This window comes from Pongo abelii, chromosome 2, assembly GCF_028885655.2.
Source record: "Pongo abelii isolate AG06213 chromosome 2, NHGRI_mPonAbe1-v2.0_pri, whole genome shotgun sequence".
Lineage (NCBI taxonomy): Eukaryota > Metazoa > Chordata > Mammalia > Primates > Hominidae > Pongo > Pongo abelii.
The window spans coordinates 28772582-28788628 of NC_085928.1; the positions used below are offsets into that span (position 1 = coordinate 28772582).

The 16047-nt window shown below is 40.9% G+C and overlaps 2 protein-coding genes across 2 annotated transcripts in view; one reads left to right on the top strand and one right to left on the bottom strand.

Annotated features, from left to right (window-relative positions):
• The window catches only part of LOC112132717 (putative uncharacterized protein encoded by LINC00336), an 87129-nt gene extending 76609 nt beyond the window's left edge, over positions 1-10520 (bottom strand). The window contains exons 1-2 of the mRNA XM_024245095.3: positions 10299-10520; positions 2638-2797 (exon numbers count right to left, since the gene is read on the bottom strand). Coding sequence (XP_024100863.2) covers positions 2638-2797; positions 10299-10342 — 204 coding nt within the window. The 5' untranslated portion in view covers positions 10343-10520. The remainder of the gene's footprint in view (positions 1-2637; positions 2798-10298) is intronic.
• Positions 10419-10832, top strand: LOC103890102 (histone H3.3A-like). The gene has a single exon (XM_024245096.3). It carries the CDS (start codon positions 10425-10427, stop codon positions 10830-10832), a length of 408 nt encoding a protein of 135 aa, XP_024100864.2. The 5' UTR covers positions 10419-10424.
• Positions 10833-16047: the final 5215 nt, after the last annotated feature.

Below are 16047 nucleotides of genomic sequence, written 5' to 3' on the forward strand. Positions count from 1 at the left end.
ATTCTAGAAGAAATGGAAATTAATCTACAGTGTCAGAAATCAAATTAGTGCTTTCCTGAGGATGGAGAGAGAGGAAGGGAGATTGGATTACTAAGAAGGACAAGGAAACTTTTAGGGATTAATGAAAATGTTTATTTCATTGATTAGTGTAATGGTTTATTCACTTTATAGGTACATGAAATTCTTCAAACTGTTCACTTTATGTATATGCAATTTCTTGTATGTCAAATACACATCAATAAAGCTGTAATAAGTAATAGTTAAGGATAATAATAGAGCATAACTGATTCAATAAAATCAGAATCCATGAGCCCATACTGATATTCAAAAAAAAGATCTATCTTACAGTACAATGCCAACTAATAAATGTACAAGAAATGATCAAATTAGAAAATAACAAGGCCGGGCATGGTGGCTCACACCTGTAATCCCAGCACTTTGGGTCGCTGAGACGGGCAGATCACTTAAGGCCAGGAGTTTGAGACAAGCCTGGCCAACATAGTGAAACCCCATCTCTACTAAAAATACAAAAATTAGCCAGGCACGGTGACAGGTGCCTGTAATCCCAGCTATTCAGGAGGCTGAGGCAGGAGAATCACTTAAATCCAGGAGGCGGAGGTTGCAGTGAGCTGAGATTGTGCCACTGCACTCCACCCTCGGCAACACAGTGAGACTCCATCTCAAAAAAGGAAAAAAAAAGAATTAGAAAATAACATTCAGCAACCACTGCTGTAATATATTATTCAGACAAGAATTATCCATAGATGTTAAGCTCATTAAAATTTTGATAAAAAAATAGATACATATGTATGAAATTTAAAAGTAAAGCTCAATAAAATATCTGTTATTAATGAACTCTACAGTGGAGAAACATAAACATCATCTTAACAGTATGAAAAAAGTTACTATCATTATTAATGAGGAAAATTGGTATTTTGTGCTTCCTAATATGAGGCATTGAGAGGAAAATCGTATTGGTTCTGTAGCATTCTTACCAAAAATCCATACTCTGAATCCAGACATGAAGAAACATCAGAAAAACCCAAATTGAGGGAAATACTATAAAATAACTGACCTATCCTTTTCAAAAATGGCAAGATCATGAAAAATGAGGAAAAAACTAAGGACTGAAGGAAACTAAAGAGACATGACACCAGCCTGGTCAACATGGTGAGACCCTATCTCTACTAAAAATACAAAAATTAGCCAGGGGTGACGGCATGATGGCATATGCCTGTAATCCCAGCTACTTGGGAGGCTGAGGCAGGAGAATCACTTGAACCCAGGAGGCGAAGGTTGCAGTAAGCCAAGATCATGCCACCACACTCCAGCCTGGGCAACAGAGCAAGACCCTGTCTCAAAAAAAAGAGAGAGAGAGAGACATGACAACTAAATACAATGCATGATCCTGAATTGAATCTTGAAACAGAAAGGAAAGGAGGAAGAGGAAAAGTTTTGTTGATGATGCTGTTGCTCTTCTTTTCAATAAGTGACATTATTGAACAACTGTTGAAATTTTTTTTATTATACTTTAAGTTCTGGGATACATGTGCAGAACATGCAGGTTTGTTACATAGGTATAGACGTGCCATGGTGGTTTGCTGCACCCATCAACTTGTCATCTACATTAGGTATTTCTCCTAATGCTATCCCTACAATTGTTGAAATTTAAGTGGAATTCGTGGATTAAAGTATTGTAGCAATGTTAATACCCTGATTTTGATGAGAGTATTGAGGTTATATGGAAAAGTATCCTTGTTTTTGGAAATACACACTGAAGTATTTAGGGGTAATTTGTCAGCATGTCTGCAACTTAATCTCAAATGTATCAGGAATAAAATAATGGTACATGAAAGAAAAACAGACAAATGTAAATGATTAATAATCAGGAAATCTGGGTGAAGGGTATAAGGTAGTTATTTGTATTATTTGTGTTTTTCTTGCAAATCTATAAATTTGAAATTATTTCATGGTAAAAAAGGAATTTGAGGCTGGGCGCAACAATTACAGGCATGAGCCTGTAATCCCAGCACTTTGGGAGGCCATGGCAGGCAGATCACCTGAGGTCAGGAGTTCGAGACCAGCCTGGCCAACATGGCGAAACCCTGTCTCTACTAAAAATACAAAAAGTAGCCGGCGTGGTGGCGTGCACCGGTAATCCCAGCCACTCAGGAGGCTGAGGCACAAGAATTACTTGAACCCGGGAGGTGGAGGTTGCAGTGAGTCTAGATAATGCCCTGCACTCCAGGCAGGGCAACAGAGTGAGACTCTGTCTCAAAAAAACAAAAACAGAAAATAAATAAATAAATAAATAAATAAATAAATACATGAAGATTCTTAAGTCAAAAAAAGAAAAAGAAATTTGAGGAGAAAATAAATGTTTGTAAAAAAAATTATTTCAAATTAGATTTTACAAACTAAAACATTATTGGTGAATGCAGTTAAAGGGTATCTAAGAGTTCTTTTCATTATTCTTGCATCTGCATCTTTTCTGTAGGTTGAAATTATTCCCCCTCCGCCCTCCAGAAAAAAAGTAGGTAATGGAAGTCCTGGGAAGAAGAAGAGAGGCTTCTCTGGCCTTGAGAAAGAGCCAGTATATTTATTCATACATTCAACATGTTTGTATTAAATGCCTACCTTGTGCCAAGCATTATCCTCATTTCTGGGGATGTGGACTTGAATGGGTAGGGTGCAGTGGTGCAGACCTGTAGTCCCAGCTGCTTGGTAGGCTGAGGTGGGAGAATTGCTCGAGCCCAGAAGTTCAAGTCCAGCCTGGGCAACATAATGAGACCCGTCCCTAAGGAAAGAATAATAGACTTGAGTGGAACAAGTATAACCTGGAGCTTATTAGTTACAGGGTCCAAGGTAGCCAGCCACCCACAGACCCTTTCTTGAGGAAACTGAGCAAAAGGAAGGGGGTATCAGCAAGAGCAGTCTCTGGATCGCAACATTATTATTGTTTAAAGCCCTTAAATACATCCAGTCCTCTTCTGAAAGTTCTTGTTCAGCTTTTCACCTAGAAGAGATTCATCATTATCAAATTCTATATCACTTGAATTCAAATGTCCAATGGTCTCACTTACAGGAAGAAAAACAACAGCATCAACAAACATATTCCCTGCTATGGACTGAATGTTTGTATCCCCCCAAAATTTCTGTGTTGAAATTCTAACCCCCAATGTGATGGTATTTGGAGATGAGGCCTCTGAGGGTAATTATGGTTGAGGGTGGGGCCCTCCTGATGGGATTAGTGGCTTTATAAGGAAAGGAAGAGGCCAGGCACGGCGGCTCATGCCTGTAATCCCAGGACTTTAGGAGGCCAAGGCAGGCGGGTCACTTGAGGTCAGGAGTTTGAGTCCAGCCTGACCAACATGATGAAACCCCATCTCTACTAAAAATACAAAAATTAGCCGGGCGTGGTGGCGCGTGCCTGTAGTCCCAGCTACTCCAGAGGCTGAGGCAGGAGAATCACTCGAACTAGGGAGGTGGAGGTTGCAGTGACCCAAGGGTACAGCCACTGCGCTCCAGCCTGGATGACGGAGTGAGACTCCACCTCAAAAAAAAAAAAAAAAAAAAAAAACAGAGAGAGAAAGGAGAAAGAACAAAAGAACAATCTCTCTCCCCCTCCAGGTGCAACTGTGGAGTAAAGGGGATGTGAAGACACAATGAGAAGGCAATTATCTGCATGCCAGGAGGAGCATCCTCACCAAAACCTAGCCATGCAGGCACCACAACCTCCAGAACTGTAAGAAAATACATTTCTGAGGCCGGGCCCGGTGGCTCCCGCCTGTAATTCCAGCACTTTAGGAGGCCGAGGCAGGTGGATCACCTGAGGTCAAGAATTCAAGACCAGCCTGACCAATTTGGTGAAACCCTGTCTCTACTGAAAATACAAAAATTAGCTGCGCGTCGTGGCGTGTGCCCGTAGTCCCAGCTACTCGGGAGGCTGAGATAGGAGAATTGCTTGAACCCAGGAGATGGAGGTTGCAGTGAGCCAAGATCGCGTCACTGCACTTCAGCCTGGGCAACAGAGTGAGACACCATCTCAAAAAAATAATTAAATAAAATACACATCTGTTGTTTAAGCCACCCAGTATGTGGTATTTTATTAAGAGAGTTCAAGCTAAGACATTCCCTTTCCCTCATTTCCTTTCTTCTTCAAGTTCTAATTCAGGATCAAGTGTCATATTTATTTTTCATGTCTGTTGCAATAATGTCTCTCTGCCGTCATTATGAACACATAAACTACAGAGGAAGTGCCTATGACATATGTTTTATTAAAAAAGTGTGTTTTTTCTTTCAACTACAAAATAATAATAATAATAAAGGGTAATTTTTTAAAAGCACTTAGTAGCTAGTATGTTAAGGGTTTTAGAAGGTTTGTCTCACTAAATCCTCCCAACAAATATGAGGTGGGTTCTACTATTATTCCCATACCCCTCATTTGTTAATGACTTAAAGAAGTGATTCTCTTTCTCAAAGTCATGGCAGTATTTAAGTGGTAGTGCTAAGAAGAATTCTCCAGAATACAGCTTCTTAAATGTACATACAAATCACTGAGGGATCTTGTTAAAATGCAGAAACTGATCCTGTATGTCTGGAGGAGGACTAAGACTCTGCATTTCTAATAAGCTCCCAGCCGATGCAGAGACTGTCCTCCACTAAATACCCTTTGAATAACAAGGCTGTAGATGTACCTGACAGCTAAGTGTGCCCCGCACTAAGCCCTCGCTAGGTATTTCCTGAATTATTTAACAATGGCAGAGATAAGGAAAGAGAAAGAAAGATTTTAAAAACCTGTTGTTGACCTTATTGAGGTTAGCAAGTCATGATTATTGTAACTTTTCTTTACATGGATGTTGTGGAATCAAATATCTTGTGGGAGAGTTGGAAGATTTCCAGGCAGAAGATACTGCACAATTACAGAAGACAATGCAATACTAGAAAGCTGAGAACAGACCATTACCATGCAGTGAACGCTTTACCTCTACGTGTGTCTGCTTAGTGGCAGCACAATTTCAGCAAGACTCTATTCCTTGTCCATACTTCTTTCCATTGACCCAGTGAGTGAGAATGCTGTGAGTTAATACTAAATGTCTCACCCTCTAAATATCATATGAGGTTATTGGGGCTGCAAAAATCCTGTCAGGAAGAGAAGAGTCACTGGAAGCAAAGCTGAAGGCAAATGCTAGCTAATGTTCCTACTAAGAGTCTGTGGGTAGAACTACCCATCAAAGCAAGTAACTGATAGGGCAACTGCACATTAGTGTTTCTGAGTATAAAGTACAAGTACAGGTTGGTGTGTAGCAGCCTCCAGAAGAGATAAGTTTTGAGACAGACCTTAAACACTCCTGTCAATCATTATTTAAAAAAAAATACAGCTTTACCAATTGACTTGCCATAAGCTGCACATCACATATTCAAAGTGTACAATTTTATAAGTTTTGACAGATGTATGTATATTCATGAAACCATCATCACAATCCAGATAATGAACAAGTCCAACCATCCCCTGAAAAGTTTCTCATAATCTTTTGTAATTCCTCCCACTCCCATCTCCAGGCAACTACTAATCTACTTTCTATTACTGTAGGTGAATTCACATTTTGTGTGTTCTCCTTTTGCCCAGTTTCTTTCACCTAGCATAATTATTTTGAGACTCATCCACATTGTTGTGTGTATCAATAGTTTGCCCCTTTTATTGCTGAGTAGTATTTCATTGTACAGATATACTACAGTTTACCATTCACCTGTTCGTGGCATATGGATTATTTCCCATTTTTTTGGCTATTACAAATAAAGCTGTTGTGATGGCATTGTCATTTTTACCTGTAGAAACTCACTTTAGGTCTTTACAAAAAAATATCTTTCTGAGCATATGAAATAGAGTTATAATAACTGGCTTTAATGTCCTTTACTTCTTTTTTTTTTTTTTTTTTTTACAGAGTTTCACTCTTGTCACCAGGCTGGAGTGGAGTGCAAATGGTGTGATCGCCGCTCACTGCAACCTCCGCCTTCCAGGTTCAAGTGATCCTCCTGCCTCAGCCTCCTGAGTAGCTGGGATTACAGGCACGCACCACCATGCCCGGTACTAATTTTTGTATTTTTAGTAGAGACAGCATTTCACCATGTTGGCCAGGCTGCTCTCAAACTCCTGACTTCAGGTGATCCGCCTACCTCGGCCTCCCAAAGTGCTGAGATCACAGGCATGAGCCACCGTGCCCGGCCTCTGTATCACTTCTTGATCCAATTCAATTGATTGATTTTTCTCTTCATTATGCATCAGTTTTTGTTGTTGTTGTTGTTGTTTGCCTTTTTTCATGCCTAGTAAAATTGTGAATTTCACCTTGATGAGTTCTGCATCTTTTCTGTATCTCAATAAATATTCTTGAGCTTTGTTCTCAGATATAGTTAAGTTACTTGGAAATGGGTGGATCCTCTTTTGGTCTTGCTTTTGAGACTTATTAGGAATGGGCCGGGTGTGGCGGCTCATGCCTGTAATTCCAGCACTTTGGGAGGACAAGGTGGGCAGATCACTTGAGGTCAAGGGTTCGAGACCAGACTGGCCAACATGGTGAAACCCCATCGCTACTAAAAATACAAAAATTAGACAGGCGTGGTGGTGCATGCCTGTAATTCCAGCTACTGGAGAGGCTGAGGCACAAGAATCACTTGAACCCAGGAGGTGGAGGCTGCAATGAGCTGAGATCCCATCACTGCATACAAGACTGGGCAACAGAGTAAGGCTCCAAAAAAAAGGGCCGGGGGGGCCGGGCGCAGTGGCTCACACCTGTAATCCCAGCACTTTGGGAGGCCGAGGGGTGCAGATCATAAGGTCAGGAGATAGAGACCATCCTGGCTAACATGGTGAAACCCCGTCTCTACTAAAAATACAAAAAATTAGCTGGACATGGTGGCAGGCACCTGCAGTCCCAGCGACTCAGAAGGCTGAGGCAGGAGAATGGCATGAACCCGGGAGGTGGAGCTTGCAGTGAGCCAAGATCGTGCCACTGCACTCCAGCACTCCAGCCTGGGTGACAGAGCGAGACTCTGTCTCAAAAAAAAAAAAAAATTAGGAATGGCCAGAGCCATGATTAGTCTTGGGTTAACTTAACTATTCCACACTACTGAGTCAAGGCCCTTCTCAGTATTGTCCCCAGCGTCCTATGAATTGTGAGCTTCTCCAGTCTAGCTAGTAAGACAGCAGTTTCTCCGGCCTTGTGTGAGTGTTATATGCTCTTCTCTCTAATCCTCTCAGTGGTTTTTCCCCAGCTTTGAGTCATTTCTTCTCATGGATGTGCTGACCAGCTTTCTCCTGAATACTAAGGGGCACCCTCTACAGATCTCCAGAGTTCTCTCTGGGGCAGCTCCTTCACTTCTGGCACTCCGTCCTGAGAATGCTAGCTGCCTCCGTTTCCCCAGACTCTCAACTCTGTCTCCTCAACATACAGAGTCTACCAGACCCCGCCTGGGGTCCCCCTCTCTTTGTCACAACCTGGGATCTCCCTCAGTTCAGGAGGCTGTGTAATCACAGGGCTCATTTGTTTCCCATTTTCCAAGATCACTGCCCTTCATTGCTTGATGTCTTAAAAACAGGTTTTATATATTTTTATCTATTATTTGGTTTTTTTCTTTGTTTTTTCAGAGAAGACCGTAAACTCCAGTAATTCTTATTCCATCTTGGTAGTGAGATATTTGCATCTTATATTTGTGCTGTGGTATAGGTTTTTGAGCTCTGAGATATAAGCACCAGACCAACTCCCCCTTTTTCTCAAAGGTCTGAGTATTAGATCTGCAGGGCCCTTATTGTAAGCCTTTAATGGTTGGTAATTTCAAATTCTTCCCTTTGTTTCTCCACCTTTATGGGTGCATCATGGGCTGAGTTGTGTTCCCTCAAAATTCATATGTTGAAGTTCTAACCCCCAGTACCTCACAAGGTAACTGTATTTGGAGATTGGGTCTTTAAGAATTAAGTTAAAATAATGTCATTAAAATGGGCCTTAATTCAATATGACTGGTGTCCTTATAAAAAGAGGATGTCATTAACCCAACCTGTTGTCACAATGCATCTCATCAGTCTATTTCTCACACACACACACACACACCACACACACACAGAGTGCTATTTTCCTCATCTCTATTCTTTAAACAGAAGATACATTCAGTATCTGATTGTGGAAGCAAATCAAAGCATCTGAGTAGAAATCTTAAACACTTTAGAATAGTAAACTCTACATTTTTGCTTGTTGTCTGTTTTGGAGGGGCCTATGTACATGTGGGGTTATTATATTGAAACAAGGGAATACATTTACGCTAGTGTAGCAAAACAAAGAGAACTGAGAAGAATCAGAAAATGATGACAAAACTGGTAGTCCTAGACTCTAGGTTATGGCTAACTCAAGATTTTACTCCCCAATATACAAAATACACAAAAGCTGATTATTATATCGACTCTAAATATTATCATTTTCTAGGTCGCTTATAACCTCAAAATCAGAACCTAGAATCTAACATGCAGAAAACAGTAGTAATGACCATGTTACTATTAAAATTGTAAATATGACAAATAACAGAAAAAAGTGATCTTTTTGAATCTCAGAAATGCCTAACCCTGAGACCATCCAAATCTATCTAAAAGTGACCCAGAGTGAGATACGTGTCAGGAAATTGGAACTGTATAGTCTTATTTTTCATTTATATATATTATATAAATATACATATTATATATTAATTAATTATTATAGATCATTTCTTATATAATATATTATTTATTTAATATTTAATATATATTATTATGTGTTAATATATATTTTTTAGACAGGGTCTCACTCTGTCACCCAGGCTGCAGTGCAGTGGCTTGATCACGGCTCATAGAGGCCTCAACTTCCTGGGCTCCCAGCTCAGCCTCCTGAGTAGCTGGGATTACAGGCACATGCCACCAAGCCCAGCTAATTTTGTTTTTATTTTTTGTAGAGATGGGGTCTCCCTATGTTGTCCAAATTGGTCTCAAACTCCTTGACTCAAGCAATCCTCCCCTCTCGGCCTTCCAAAGTGCTACGAGTACAGGTGTTAGCCGTTGCACCCGGCCCGTTTATAATTTAGTATGAACTCTCAGTATTGTCCTCTCGGTTAAATAGAGGCATGGACTTACGAAAAGCCATTGATATAAAAAAAAGTAATCTTTTAATTCAAAATATTTAATCAGAAACAAACAGCTGTACTTCCTTGAAAGATGAGTTCTCAGCCTGGGCAACATAGTTAAACCCCTTCTCTAGAAAAAATATAAAAATTAGGCTGGGCGCAGTGGCTCATGCCTGTAATCCTAGCACTTTGGGAGGCTGAGGTGGGCGAATTACTTGAGGTCAGGAGTTCAAGACCAGCCTGGCCAACATGATGAAACCCTGTCTCTACAAAAAAAAAAAAAAAAAAAATAGCCAGCATGGTGGCGCACGTCTGTAGTCCCAGCTACTTGGGAGGCTGAGGTGGCAGAATCGCTCGCAACCGGTAAGCCCAGTTTGCAGTGAGTCGAGATCCCGCCATTGCACTTCAGACTGGGCGACAGAGCGAGACTCTGTCTCAAAAAATAAATAAATAAAATTAAAGAATACAAGAGCACCCAGATTCATAAAGCAACGTCTTTGAGACTTACAAAGAGACTTAGACTCCCACACAATAATAGTGAGAGGCTTTAACACCCCACTGTCAATGTTAGACAGATCAACCAGACAAAAAATTAACAAAGATATTCAGGACTTGAACTCAGCTCTGGACCAAGCAAACCTAATAGACATTAACAGAACTCTCCACCCAAATCAACAGAATGTACATTCTCCTCAGCACCACATAGAACTTATTCTAAAATTGACCACATAGGCCAGCCACGTTGGCTCATGCCTGTAATCCCAGCACTTTGGGAGGCTGAGGCAGGCGGATCACAAGGTCAGGAGATTGAGACCATCCTGGTTAACACAGTGAAACACCGTCTCTACTAAAAAAATACAAAAAAATTAGCCGGGCATGGTGGCAGGCGCCTGTAATGCCAGCTACTCGGGAGGCTGAGGCAGGAGAATGGCGTGAACCCGAGAGGCGGAGCTTGCAGTGAGCCGAGATGGCGCCACTGCACCCCAGCCTGGGAGACAAAGCGAGACTCGTCTCAAAAATAAATAAACAAATAAAAGTAAAATTGACCACATAATTGGAAGTAAAACACTCCTCAGCAAATGCAAAAGAACGGAAATGTAACAAAGTTTCTCAGAGCACAGTACAATCAAATTAGAACTGCGGATTAAGAAACTCACTCAAGGTGTTCGCAGCCGCCGCTTCCGCGCGTCCATGCCGCCATCACTCTCCAACGCCAGCGCCGCCTCTCGCTGGCAGAGCTCCAGCTGAAGCATAAGGGAGGTAAGTAGGGAAGCCTCTATACCATGGCTTGTACAAAGCGCACTGCCTGCAAATCGACCGGTAAAGCAGCCAGGAAGCAACGGGGTACAAAAGCCGCTCACAAGAGTGCGCCCTCTACTGGAGGGGTGAAGAAACCTTATCGTTACAGGCCTGGTACTGTGGCACTCCGTGAAATCAGACGTTATCAGAAGGCCACTGAACTTCTGATTCGCCATCTTCGCTTTCAGCGTCTGGTGCAAGAAATTGCTCAGGGCTTGAAAACAGATCTACGCTTCCAGAGTGCAACTATGGGTGCTCTGCAGGAGGCAAGTGAGGCCTATCTGGTTGGCCTTTTTGAAGACAGCAACCTGTGTGCTATCCACCCCAAACGTGCAACGATTATGCCAAAAGACATCCAGCTAACATGCCGCATACATGGAAGACGTGCTTAAGAATCCACTATGATGGGAAACATTTCATTCTCAAAAAGAAAAAAATTTTCTTCCTGTTATTGGTGGTTCTGAAGCTTAGATATTTTTTTCCATGGGGTCAAAAGATACCGAAGTATATGATTGCAAGTGGAAAAACAGGGGATAGAAATCAGGTAATGGTAGTTTTTCAATTTTCATTTGTGTGTAAATTTTTAATATAAATGTGAAGATGTAAAGCATTAATGCAAGTTAAAATGTTTCAGTGAACAGGTTTCAACAGTTCAACTTTATAATAATTATAAATAAACCTGTTAAATTTTTCTAGACAATGCCGGCATTAGCATTTTTTTAAAAACAAGTAAATTTCTTTTTTTTTTCTTCCATCTAAAGACATAATATATTACATTAATTCTTTTTTTTTTTTTTTAAAAAAACAAGTAAATTTCTTATTGGCAACAACTAAATAGTGTTTGTAGCATTTTTATCATACAATAGATTCCATCCATTCACTATGTTTTTCTGAGTTGTCCTACATGCAAGTACATGTTTGTTTTCTTTTTTCTTTTTTTTTTTTTTTTTGGAGATGGAGTCTTGCTCTGTCACCCAGGCTGGAGTGCAGTGGCAAGATCTTGGCTCACTGCAACCTCTACCTCCCAGGTTCAAGCAATTCTCCTGCCTCAGCTTCCAGAGTAGCCGGGACTAAAGGCATGTGCCACCACACTGGCTAATTTTTTGTATTTTTAGTACAGATGGGGTTTCACTGTGTTAGCCAGGATGGTCTCCATCTCCTGACCACATGATCCGCCTGCCTCAGCCTCCAAAAGTGCTGGGATTACAGGCCTGAGTCACTGCACCCGGGCAATTACATGTTTTTAATGTTGTCTGTCTGCTGTGCTGTTCCTATAAGTATGCTATTAAAATATATTAAACTATAAAAAAAAGAAACTTATTCAAAACCGCAAAACTACATGGAAACTGAACAACCTTCTCCTGAGTGACTACTGGGTAAATAAAAAAATTAAGGCAGAAATAAATAAGTTCTTTGAAACCAAAGAGAACAAAGACACAACATACCAGAATCTCTGGGACACAGCTAAAGCAGTGTTTAGAGAGAAATCTATAGCACTAAAAGCTCACAGGAGAAAGCGGGAAAGATCTAAAATCGACACCTAACACCACAATTAAAAGAACTAGAGAAGCAAGAGCAAACAAATTCAAAAGCTAGCAGAAGACAAGAAATAACTAAGATCAGAGCAGAACTGAAGGAGATAGAGACATGAAAAACCCTTCAAAAAATCAATGAATCCATGGCCGGGTGCAGTGGCTCACGCCTGCAATCCCAGCACTTTGGGAGGCCGAGGTGGTTAGATCACAAGGTCAGGAGATCGAGACCATCCTTGCTAATGTGGTGAAACCCCGTCTCTACTAAAAATATAAAAAAAATTAGTCGGGCGTGGTGGCAGGTGCCTGTAGTCCCAGCTACTCAGGAGGGTGAGGCAGAATGGCATGAACCCGGGAGGCGGAGCTTGCAGTGAGCCAAGATCATTCCACTGTACTCCAGACTGGGCAACAGAGCGAGACTAATAAAGAAGGAAAGAGAGAAGAATCAAATAGAGACAATAAAAAATGATAAAGGGGATATCACCACTGATCCCACAGAAATGCAAACTACCATCAGAGACTACTATAAACACCTCTATGCAAATAAACTAGAAAATCCAGAAGAAATGGATAAATTCCTGGACACATACACCCTCCCAAGACTAAACCAGGAGGAAGTCGAATCCCTGAATAGACCAATAACAAGTTCTGAAATTGAGGCAGTAATTACCAACCAAAAAAAGTCCAGGACTAGACAGATTCACAGCCGAATTCTACCAGAGGTACAAAGAGGAGCTGGTACCATTCCTTCTGAAACTATTCCAAACAAAAGAAAAAGAGGGAATCCTCTCTAACTCATTTTATGAGGCCAGCATCATCCTGATACCAAAGCCTGGCAAAGACACAACAAAAAAAGAAAACTTGAAGCCAGTATCCCTGATGAACATCAATGCGAAAATCCTTAATAAAATACTGGCAAACCAAATCCAGCAGCACATCAAAAAGCTTATCCACCACGATCAAGTCGGCTTCATCCCTGGGATGCAAGGCTGGTTCAACATATGCAAATCAACAAAAGTAATCCATCACATAAACAGAACCAATGACAAAAACCACATGATTATCTCAATAGATGCAGAAAAGGCCTTCGATAAAATTCAACACTGCTTCATGCTAAAAACACTCAATAAACTAGGTATTGATGGAACATATTTCAAAATAATAAGAGCTATTTATGACAAACCCACAGCCAATATCATACCAAATGGGCAAAAGCTGCACTCATTCCCTTTGAAAACAGACACAAGACAGGGATGCCCTCTCTCACCACTCCTATTCAACATAGTGTTGGAAGTTCTGGCCAGGGCAATCAGGCAAGAGAAAGAAAGAAAGGGTATTCAAATAGAAAGAGAGAAAGTCAAATTGTCTGTTTACTGATGACATGATTGTATATTTATAAAACCCCAAAAACTCGTCTCAGCCCAAAATCTCCTTAAACTGATGAGAAACCAGCAAAGTCTCAGGATACAAAATCAATGTGCAAAAATCACAAGCATTCCTATACACCAATAACAAACAGAGAGCCAAATCATGAGTGAACTTCCATTTACAATTCCTACAAAGAGAATAAAATACCTAGTAATAAAACTTACAAGGGATATGAAGGACCTCTTCAAGGAGAACTACAAGCCACTACTCAAGGAAATAAGAGAGGACACAAACAAATGGAAAAACATTCCATGCTCATGGATAGGAAGAATCGATATCATGAAAATGGCCATACTGCCCAAAGTAATTTATAGATTCAATGCTATCCCCATCAAGCTACCATTGACTTTCTTCACAGAATTGGAAAAAACTACTCTAAATTTCATTTGGAACCAAAAAAGAGCCCACATAGCCAAGACAATCCCAAGCAAAAAAAACAAAGCTGGAGGCATCACGCTACCTGACTTCAAACTATACAACAAGGCTACAGTAACCAAAACAGCATGGTACTGGTACCAAAACAGATATATGGGCCAATGGAACAGAACAGAAGCCTCAGAAATAACACCACACAGCTACAACCATCTGATCTTTGACAAACCTGACAAAAACAAGTAATAGGGAAAGGACTTCCTATTTAATAAATGGTGTTGGGAAAACTGGCTAGCCATATGCAGAAAACTGAAACTGGACCCCTTCCTTACACCTTATACAAAAATTAACTCAAGATGGATTAAAGATTTAAACATAAGACCTAAAACCATAAAACCGCTAGAAGAAAACCTAGGCAATACCATTCAGGACATAGGCATGGGCAAAGGCTTCATGACTAAAACACAAAAAGCAATGGCAACAAAAGCAAAAATTGACATATGGGATCTAATTAAACTAAAGAACTCCTGCACAGCAAAAGTAACTATCATCAGAGTGAACAGGCAACCTACAGAATGGGAGAAAATGTTTGCAATCTATCCATCTGACAAAGGGCTAATATCCAGAATCTACAAGGAACTTAAACAAATTTACAAGAAAAAAACAAACAACCCAATCAAAAAGTGGGCAAAGGATATAAACAGACACTTCTCAAAAGAAGACATTTATGCAGCCAGCAAACATACGGAAAAAAGCTCATCATTACTGGTCATTAGAGAAATGCAAATCAAAACCACAATGAGATACCATCTCACGCCAGTTAGAATGGCGATCATTAAAAAGTCAGGAAACAACAGATGCTGGAGAGGATGTGGAGAAATACGAACGCTTTTACACTGTTGGTGGGGGTGTAAATTAGTTAAACTATTCTGGAAGACAATGTGGTGATTCCTCAAGGATCTAGAACCAGAAATGCCATTTGACCCAGCAGTCCCATTACTGAGTATATACCCAAAGGATTACAAATCATTCTACTATAAAGACACATGCACACGTATGTTTATAGCAGCACTATTTACAATAGCAAAGACTTGGAACCAACCCAAATGTCCGTCAATGATAGACTGGATAAAGAAAATGTGGCACATATACACCATACTATGCAGCCATAAAAAAGAATGAGTTCAGATCCTTTGCAGGCACATGGATGAAGCTGGAAACCATCATTCTCAGCAAACTAACACAGGAACAGAAAACCAAACACTGCACGTTCTTACTTATAAGTGGGAGTTGAACAATGAGAACACATGGACACAGGGAGGGGAACATCGCACACCGAGGCCTGTCAGGTGGTTGGGGGCAACAGGACGGATAGCATTAGGAGAAATACCTAATGTAGATGATGGGTTGATGGATGCTGCAAACCACCATGGCATGTGTATACCTATGTAACAAACCTGCACGTTCTGCACACGTATCCCAGAACTTAAAGTATAATAAAATAAAAATAAATAAACCTATGACTTAATAGTAAAATGAGTAACACTTTCCAGAAAATAAAACACAATGGCTATAAAAAATAGAAAAAATAAAGCCGGCACAGTGGCTTACACCTGTAATCCCAGAACTTTGGGAGGCCGAGGCGGGCAGATCACCTGAGGTTGGGAGTTCAAGATCAGCCTGACCAACATGGAGAAACCCCATCTCTACTAAAAACACAAAATTAGCCGGGCATGGTGACGTATGCCTGTAATCCCAGTTACTCGGGAGGCTGAGGCAGGAGAATCGCTTGAACCCAGAAGGCAGAGATTGCAGTGAACCGAGATTATGCCACTGCACTCCAGCCTGGGCGACAGAGCAAGACTCCATCTCAAAGAAAAAAAAAAAAACATATATATATTAAAAAAAAAGAAAAATAATAAAATAAAAATTGGCCGGGAATGGTGGCTCATGCCTGTAATCCCAGCACTTTAGGAGGCCAAGGCAGGCAGATCAACTGAGGTCAGCAGTTGGAGACCAGCCTGGCCAACATGGTGAAACCCCGTCTCTATTAAAAATATAAAAATTAGCCAGGAATGGTGGTGGTTGCCTGTAATCCCAACTACTCGGGAGGCTGAGGCAGGAGAATTGCTTGGATCCAGGAGACAGAGGTTGCCATGAGCCCACAGGGTGCCATTGCACTCCAGCCTGGGTGACAGAGTGAGACTCTGTCTGAAAAAAAAAAATTAGCTGTGTGTAGTGGCTCACACCTGTAGTCTAGCTACTCAAGAGGCTA

Excerpts from the sequence above, each read along its gene's own strand:
- LOC103890102 (XM_024245096.3), top strand. The coding sequence starts at position 10,425 with ATGGCTTGTACAAAGCGCACTGCCTGCAAATCGACCGGTAAAGCAGCC.